Source organism: Manacus candei, unplaced genomic scaffold (assembly GCF_025592945.1).
Source record: "Manacus candei isolate 608988 ecotype Guabito, Panama unplaced genomic scaffold, ASM2559294v1 h1tg000084l, whole genome shotgun sequence".
NCBI classification, from domain to species: Eukaryota; Metazoa; Chordata; class Aves; order Passeriformes; family Pipridae; genus Manacus; species Manacus candei.
The window spans coordinates 1,980,250-1,988,970 of record NW_026138132.1 but is presented as its reverse complement, the minus strand read 5'-3'; the positions used below and the strand labels follow the sequence as shown (position 1 = coordinate 1,988,970).

The following is an 8,721-nucleotide window of genomic DNA, read 5'->3' as shown; positions in this document are numbered from 1 at the left end:
GCTACGTCACGGAGCGCTCCCGCATAAAGGCCCCGCGGAGTCCCCGGCGGAGCAGTCGGGCGGCAGCGAAGGAACCGGGCGAGCGGAGCGGGGCCGAGCGCGGGGGGGAGCGGGGCCGGGAGCCGGCGACAGAGAGAGAGAGAGGAGGGGTTAAATCCTCCCCCCCACCCCCCCCCCCAACCCCGCTTCTACAATCACATCTGCCAGCCAGATCGCCCCCCTCCCCCTCGAGGAAACACCACCAAGGGACCCCACGGAGGACCGCGCCCCCCCCGCGCCCCCTCCTCCGCGGCCACCCCCGGCCCCCCCGCCCCCCCACGCCTCCTCCTCCTCCTCCTCCTCCCCCCCGCCGCCCCCGCCCCAACTTTTTTTCTTGCATGATTTCCCTCGCACGGATTTGCCACTCGGATGTTGTTTCCTCGGGAGCTGAGCTCGGAGCCACGTTGAACCAGCCTTTTCCTCCAGTGCTATGACAGGCAAACTACTGGAGAAGCTGCCGGGGACCATGAACACTTTGATGAACCAATTGCCTGACAATCTGTACCCAGAGGAGATCCCCAACTCTTTGAATATCTTCTCCAGCACCAGCGACTCGGTGGCTCACTACAACCAGATGGCTGCAGGTAAAAGGGGAGGGGGGGGGGAAAGAAAATGGGGAGAAGCGGCGCAGCGAGGGGGGGGGGGGTGTGGAAGCCGGTGGGGCGAGGAGGAGGATGCTGTGGGTAGGGTGTCATGGAGCCTCGGAGGGAAGGGAAGAGCTGGGGCTGGGGAGCGTCCCCCCCCCCGCACCCACCCACCCCTTTTCCTCGCCGTGCTCTCCGCGCGATCGCTGCAGGGGCTCCGCCGAGCGCTGCCGCCGCCGAGCCGCCGCCGCAGGTACGGGCACGGCGGCCGGGGCTCCGTGGGGGAGGAGGACACGGGTGGAAAAGCCGGGGGGGAAAGGCCGGGGGGCACCCCCGTGTCGCGCAGCGGGGCCGCCCGCCCGCGCCGGGCTCCGCGCGGGTGCGGAGGCGCCGCGGACGCGCGTGGGGCCGTGGCGGCCGCCCCCCCCCACACCCCGCAGCGGCGGCGGCGGCAGCGTGGGCTCCCCGGGACGCGGCGACGACTTTCCCGGAGCGCGGGGTTGAGGGGGAAAAGGAGCGGCGGGTGGGGGGACAGGAGAAGGGAGGACCTGGGGGGCACAGGTGAGCGCCGAGGGCGGCGGGGGCGGGCGCTCCCCGCGTGTCCCCGCTCCCACGCGGAGCCCCGCCAGGCTAAACCCCCCCTGCCTCCATCATCCCCGTGTTTCTCCTCGCCGGGGCTCGGCGCAGGGAAGGCGGCGAGTCGGTAACGGCGGCGTCGGCGGCCGCAGCCCCGGCTCCGCGGAGTGCCCAGCGCTGCCGGGGCTGGACGGGGAGGAAGCCTACCTGTAGCCGCAGGTACCTCCTTCCCCCGGCGGGGCGGCGGTGGGGTGTCCCCCCCACACACCCACCCAGGGCAGCTCCCCGCGGGGGCGGCGGGGGCGGCCCCGCATCGTCGGGACCCCCGGCAGGCAGCGCCGCATACGCGGGGTGGAAGCAGAGAGGGGAGCGGGGCCAGCGGGAACCGGCGCATCCCCGGCTCCCCAGAGCATCCCCCGGTGCGTCCCCGGTGCTCCCCCTCCCGGGCCCACCCGGCTCACCCTGCCCCGCTTCTCTCGCACTTTGCAGATAATGTTATGGACATTGGCTTAGCGAACGAAAAGGCCGGTCAGGAATTGTCCTCCTACTCGGGCACTTTTCAACCCGCCCCGGGCAACAAGACTGTCACCTACCTGGGGAAATTCGCTTTCGACTCGCCCTCCAACTGGTGCCAGGACAACATCATCAGCCTGATGAGCGCCGGCATCCTGGGGGTGCCGCCGTCCTCGGGCGCGCTCACCAGCACGCAGAGCTCGGCGGGCAGCATGGGGCCGCCGCAGGGCGAGGTGGACCAGATGTACCCCGCGCTGCCGCCCTACTCCTCCTGCAGTGACCTCTACCCAGAGCCCGTCTCCTTCCACGACCCCCAGAGCAACCCCGGCCTCACCTACTCCCCCCAGGATTACCAGGCGGCCAAGCCCGCCTTGGACAGCAACCTCTTCCCCATGATCCCAGACTATAACCTCTACCACCACCCCAACGACATGGGCACCATCACGGAGCACAAACCCTTCCAGAGCTTGGACCCCATCCGCGTCAACCCGCCCCCCATCACCCCGCTGGAGACCATCAAGGCCTTCAAGGACAAGCAGATCCACCCGGGTTTCGGGGGGCTGCCGCAGCCGCCCCTCACCCTCAAGCCCATCCGACCCCGCAAGTACCCCAACCGGCCCAGCAAGACGCCGCTCCACGAGCGGCCCCACGCCTGCCCCGCCGAGGGCTGCGACCGCCGCTTCTCCCGCTCCGACGAGCTCACCCGCCACCTCCGCATCCACACGGGCCACAAGCCCTTCCAGTGCCGCATCTGCATGCGGAGCTTCAGCCGCAGCGACCACCTCACCACCCACATCCGCACCCACACCGGCGAGAAGCCCTTCGCCTGCGAGTTCTGCGGCCGCAAGTTCGCCCGCTCCGACGAGCGCAAGCGGCACGCCAAGATCCACCTCAAGCAGAAGGAGAAGAAGGCCGAGAAGGGCTCGGGCGGGCAGCCCCCCGCCGCGCCCCCCGCCGCCGCCGCCGCCACCACCTCGCCCCCCGTCGCCCTCGCCCCCGCCGTCACCACGTGCGCTTGAGGGACCGTGGGGGGCGGCGCGGTGGCACCCCCTTCTCCTCCCCTTGCCCTCTCGGCGCCGCTCCGGGGGGAACCCCCGCGGTGTTCAGGATACCCCGGGGTTGTGCTGCGACGGGTCCGCGCCCGGATTGAGCGGGTCCAGGCTGCCCGCACCCGGATCCTGCCTGCACTTGGATCGACGGGACCCGCACTGCCCGCACCCGGATTGCCCGGACTTGCGCTGCCCGCGCCGGGGCTGCCCGCACCACCTGGATCCCGGCTGCCTGCTCCCGCACCTCCCAGATCCCGGCTGCTTCCACCCGCACCGCCCGGGGCCGGGCCGCCCGCACTGCCTGGATCCCGGCCTCCTGCTCCCTCAGCTCCCGGATCCCGGCTGCTCACACCCGCACTGCCCGGGGCCGGGCTGCCCACACCCGGCTCACCCGGATCCCTGCTGCCCGCACCCTCTTCCCGGATCCCTGCTCCCGCACCTGGATTACCTGAACCTCCCGGATCCCGGCTGGATTGCCCAGTCCCGGCTCTCCCGGCTCCAGCTCTCCCGCACCCCACCACCTGCACCCTGCTGCTCCCGGGGACGTCCCGCCCGCACCCTCCCGGCCCAGCTCCGGGCTGCCCGGGCGGCAGATCCCGGGAATCCCGGCTAACCCACATCCCAGGGCTCGGTCCCGAGCCGCCCGCTCCCCCCGGGGCTGGGTGCTCCAGGATCAGCCTCCCCAACCACCACCACCTCCTCCCTGGTCCCGACCCGCCCGGCTCCTCCAGGGCTGGGGACTCCAGGATCCGTGTGGGGATGGACGGACGGACGGACGGACGGACGGATGGACGGAAGGATGGATGGAAGGAGCCGATCCCTCACCGGGCCTGGAGCCCCCGTTGCCCCCCCCATGCCCGTGTCCCCCCCGTGCCCCCCAAGCACCGGCTCCCCGTGGTGGAGGTAAGAGGGCTCGGCCCCCCCAAGCCGGGCTGGCGGGCGGGGGGCGGCTCTGCGGGTCCCCCCAACTTCGGGGGTGTTGTCCCAGCAGCAGCTTTTGGGTTTGTTTTCTTATTTTTTTTTTTTCTTCTTTTCCTTTTTATGTTATTTTTATTTTAATTATTTTTTTTTTCAGCAGAAGGGAAATTCTTTACAGAAATGCAGGAAAAAAAAAGCACCCCAGTATTTTGCTGAATACTTTTTATAATGTGAGATATTTTTATTTTATTTTATTTGGTCACTTTAAAACAACCACCCAACTATGGAGGAGAAAAATCAATTAGTCCTCTATTTTATTTTTTTTTTATTTTTTTTTCTTTCTCCTTCTGGTATGTGCATGTCATTGCATGACTGCTCTGATTTTTTTCTTCTTTTGTTTTAATAAAACTGTGCTCAGACATTTAAGCTAAACTAAGCAAAAATAATAATAATGACTTAAAAAGAAAAAAAAATCTTTGTTGCCAAAAGGTCGTGCTATCCAGGTTTGATGTCTGCATGTGAAAAAAAAAAACTACAAAAAAACACATTAAAAACGTACAAAAAATAAAGAGAAGAGGAAGAATGCAGTCTAATTTATGTGAACTGAAAGGAACAAAAAAAAAAAGAAAAAACAAAAAAAAAACCAAACAAACCACAATCAGGTTTAACCACACAAACCTAAGGGAATGATATTTTTTGAAAGACTTTTGTATAAAGTTGAGTACTTAGAGAAAAAAAAAAAATCATACCAGATGTAATATATTTTGTGGATGTTTTTATTTCTTGGATTTATAGTACCTTATACTAAGGTTAAAAAAAAAAAATTATGCTTGATATTGTGAAAAGGTGACAATTTTCACACACATTTCATTTGCTCATTTGTCATGTTGTAATGCAAATATGATAGTTAATGCATACAGCATTTTTAAGGGAAAAAATCAGAAATATTGAACTGATGTATTGTTGTACCATTTGCACTGTGAGCAAATGCTAATGCAGTAAATATATTGTGTTTGCTGACAATCAAAATCTGTAGTAAATATCTTTATTTGCTTAAAAATGATCTATACTGCTCTGGAAAGAGGAAAAAAAAAAAAAACCAAACCAACCAGTAACATGTAAGGGGGTTGTAAAACGTGCAGGGAAGTGGGTGCTGTGTCTCCTCACGGGCGACTTTGAAACCTGTTTGTACGGACTTTTCTTTTTCTTAATTTATTTATTTTTTTTTCCTCTCCCCCCCCCCCCCTCCGAGCGTTGTATTTCCTCAAATATTATTTTTTTATGTGATTTAAAAAAAAAAAAAAAGAAAAAAAAAAAAAAAAGAAATAACCCACTTCTTTTCTCAGCCTTCCCCCCCCCCCTTCCACACCCCCCTTCCTTTTCTCCTTCAGTTCTGTTCGCAGGATTGGCACAGCGAGACCGGCTGGGTGACCCCGAAGGCGACCGGCTCTTGCGTGTCCCCCCTCTTTTTTCCCGGTCGTTCCCACTCCCCCCAAGCCGTCCTTGGCGCGCCCTTGGCCTCGCATCCCGCTTGTCCCCCGCTCGTGCCGCCGCCCTGACCCCGCCGCCGCCGGCACCATTTTTTTTCCGGCGGCTTCCGCGGCTCTCGGATCACGGTTGGGCCAAAGAGGATCGCGCCGCTTCAGCCGGTAATGCCCCCGTGCCCTTCGCCCGCCAAATCGCCCCCGGGGCGGCGCCCAGAGGGGATTTGATTCCCGGGCCGGATCGCTCGGGATAAAAATAACCCCACTGGGTTTCAGCGCTGGCACGAGGGACGAGTGGGAGAAGGAGCTCGGAGGCGCTTTGGATGTTTGGGATGGTGGCGCGCGCCCGGTGGTTGAATCCGTCCCTGGGGATCCAACCGGGGGGCTCCTGGAGCTGGGATTGTGCTGGAGGATCCCAGAGTGAGGGTCTGGAGGGTCCCTTGGCACGTGTGGGTCTGGCTCTGCCAGGCCGGAGCATCCCACGAGTGTCCCCTTTGCCAAGGCCTTGCTGGCAGTGCTGGGGGTTGGTGTTGGCGCTGTGGTCTTTCCCGGTGTTCCCGAGGCACGGAGGCGTTGGAATTGTTGTCAGATTTCCCGCAGATCTGCAGTTGGGCCCGGAGGAGCTGCTGCTCCAGCTCTGCCCATCCCAGGGGGTTGCTGAGCCCCCCGGGCTTGGAGGGGCTTTAATTTGGGGAGAATTTGAGGGCTGACGGTGGCTCGGGGCCCACCTGGCCTAGCCAGGGATGGCGTCTTGTGGCATTGGGGACTTGGCTTTGGAGCCCATGGGGGCTGTGTTAGGTGTGCTCTGGTGCCTCTGAGTGGATTCCCATGTGGTTGAGTGTCTAGTGATCATGTGAGGCTGGACTGGGACGAGCTGGGATTGTCCTCCCCTCCGGGAGGTCCTGCAGCCCCCAGGGGCTGTGGGTTGGTTTTGGAGCTGCCGGTCCCCACGGTGTCCCCGTGTGTGGCTCGGATGAGCCGAGGTGGATGGCAGGAACCAGCGCCACCGTGGCCCCCAGCGTCACCCCAGGGAGCTGTGGCAGTGGTGGTGGTGGTGGTTGTGCCCATTTCCACCAGTGGCTCACGCTGGAAGACACTGGAGATACCGGCAGTGGGCAGGACATGCCACGGCGAGGAGCCACCCGAGGCCACACCAACATTTTGGGCTCCTTCCGTGGGCAAGGAAGAGGAGGAGGGAAGGAGCCCACCAGGTCCTGGGCACCCGCTGTGCCCCCCGGGCCCAGCCATCCCCGCTGGGCAGGACCCTCCCGGCGCGGAGCAGGAAGCCGAGGAGCACCGGGAGCACCCTTGGGTGGCAGATCGCGGGGAGTGCGTGCAGCACCTTGCACGAAAAATGTTGGTTGCTACGGAAACACGGCACTTTCCATCCCCGTTCTGGGCTATCTGTGTTCTGGGGAGGAGGGAAGGGCTTCCAGTCACGTACCAGCTCCACACAACTTGCTGCCTTTCCCCTCCTCGACGGCACCGCCGGGGTCCCTGGGAGGCCGCCGGCGCCTCGCTGCTCCCTGCTGAGGGTCTTTGGGGCTTTGCAGGATGTTGGTGAACCCCAGAGCTCTCCACGGGATGGGATTTGCCACTCAGGAGGAGCACCAAGAGCCGAGACCCCCTGCTTGGGGTGGGCAGCGAAGAGGACCCTCACCCCAGAAGCTCCTGGTTTTGCAGCTGGTGCTACAGATGTTGGCGGGATCCTTCCCTGATCTTCCCAGCTCCAGCAGCTCTGCTTCTCCTGCTGCCTGGCAGGAGACAGAAGGTCTGGATGGTTCTGGATCACCTGATCCTCATCCTCCTGTGCCAGCACCGTGTGGATCCCCTTTCCTTTCTCCCCATCCCTGGCCAGAGTGTTTTGGGGGAAGGGGCCAGACTTGCCCCCCTCAGCACATGCCTGGGAGAGGGGGACACACCGGGCAGAGCCTCCATGGAAGAGGATGACAGATCCAGGATCCGCCTGTCCCAGCTCTGCCACGTCCCCTGCGCCCCGAGGTGACAGTGTGGGGCACCACAGAGGGGATGGCAGCCGGGAGCAGCAGGAACCACCAGCCAAACCTTCCTGGCACCAGCTTCCCTCCGGAGGGGGATGCAGTGGGATCCTCCCGGCTCGGGGTGTGCCCACACACCCCACCAGCACCCCAAAAACTGATCCCTTTCCCTCACAGCCTCTCCACCAACCCCTCCAGCTCATTCTCCCCATCCCAGCCCAAAATGGGACAACTGGTGGGGACTGACACCCCCGTCCCCAGCCCTGCCCTCACCCTCCCTGCTCCTTTTGGGCTAATCCCTGTCCTCACCGGTGTCGGTGACACCTTCCCAGTTTAGCATCATCCTCCCTGGCTGTAATTACCGTGCTGTTTATTTACCTCCACCTGCTAATTGATAAAGCCACCCCTGGCACCCATCCCAGGCCTCCTCCCCGTGTGCTGGCATGTGCTGGCACCGGCCCGGTGTCACTGAGCCCGTTCCCAACACTGGGATGTCACCCCCGGGGGGGTTCCCAGGGCACCCAGAGCTCGGGGTGGGGGGGCTTTGCCTCACCCTGGGGGTCACAGCTGGGGGACAGGGCTGTTTTTTGGTCTCCCAAAAGGCTTTGCTGCCCCAGCCGCCCCTGCCCAGCCTCCTTGGGGTTGGGGCTGGGGGGTTTCCCCACAAAAATGGGTGCTTGTTCTTCCAAGCCTGGCGCACGTTTCTGCTGCTCTTCCTCGGGATTTCCTTGGCTGGGGCAGCCCTGCTCCCCCCTGTGCCCTCGCCCACCCCAGGGATGATCCCAGACAATCCCAGTACCATTGCCCACCCCAGGGATGCTCCTGGGCATCCTCTCCCCGTGCCCTCTCCCACCCCAGGGATGATCCCAGACAATCCCTGTACCATTGCCCACCCTAGGGATGCTCCTGGGCACCCTGTTTTCATGTCCTTGCCCACCCCAGGGATGATCCCAGGCAATTCATTCCCCTTGCCCACCCCAGGATGGTCCCGGGCATCCGCTCCCAGTTCCACTGCCCACCCCAGAAATGCTCCCAGGCAATCCCTTCTCCCCGCCCACCCCATGGTGATCCCGGGCATCCCATGCTCATGTCCTCACCCACTCGGGGGTCTCCTGGGCATCCTGGATCCCACGCACACCCTCTCCCACCCCAGGAATAATCCCAGACAATCCCTGTTCCATTGCCCAACCCCGGGACGATCCCAGACAATTCCTGTTCCATTGCCCACCCCGGGACGATCCCAGACAATTCCTGCTCCATTGCCCACCCCTGGGACGATCCCAGACAATCCCTGTTCCATTGCCGACCCCCAGGACGATCCCGGGACGATCCCAGTCTGTTCCTTCCCCCTTCCATCCCACGGTCCCCAGCGGTTTCATTCCCCCCCCTCCCGCCCCCTTTCCACGCTTTGCACCGAAATCGGGAGGTCTTTCGGTGTTTTCTTCCCCCGCCCGTTACGTCACACGATACGTGACGTCACACACCGATAACGGTGACGTCACGCCCCCACCCGTGACGTCACGGCGGCGCGCGGAGGGTTCTAAGGCGCGCCGCGCTCCCG

The 8,721-nt window shown here is 62.4% G+C and overlaps 1 protein-coding gene across 2 annotated transcripts; it reads left to right on the top strand.

The window, feature by feature from the left end:
- EGR3 (early growth response 3) lies at nucleotides 1–4,331 on the top strand. Of its 2 annotated transcripts, XR_007908389.1 has the most exons (3): nucleotides 1–623; nucleotides 1,689–3,664; nucleotides 3,840–4,331. XR_007908389.1 is itself a non-coding variant. In XM_051811881.1 (2 exons), exons 1-2 carry the CDS (start codon nucleotides 470–472, stop codon nucleotides 2,729–2,731), a joined length of 1,197 nt encoding a protein of 398 aa, XP_051667841.1. In that variant the 5' UTR covers nucleotides 1–469; the 3' UTR covers nucleotides 2,732–4,331. The 2 variants fall into 2 exon arrangements, 1 of the variants encoding a protein (XP_051667841.1); XM_051811881.1 differs by having other exon boundaries at nucleotides 1,689–4,331.
- The last annotated feature ends 4,390 nt before the right edge of the window (nucleotides 4,332–8,721 follow it).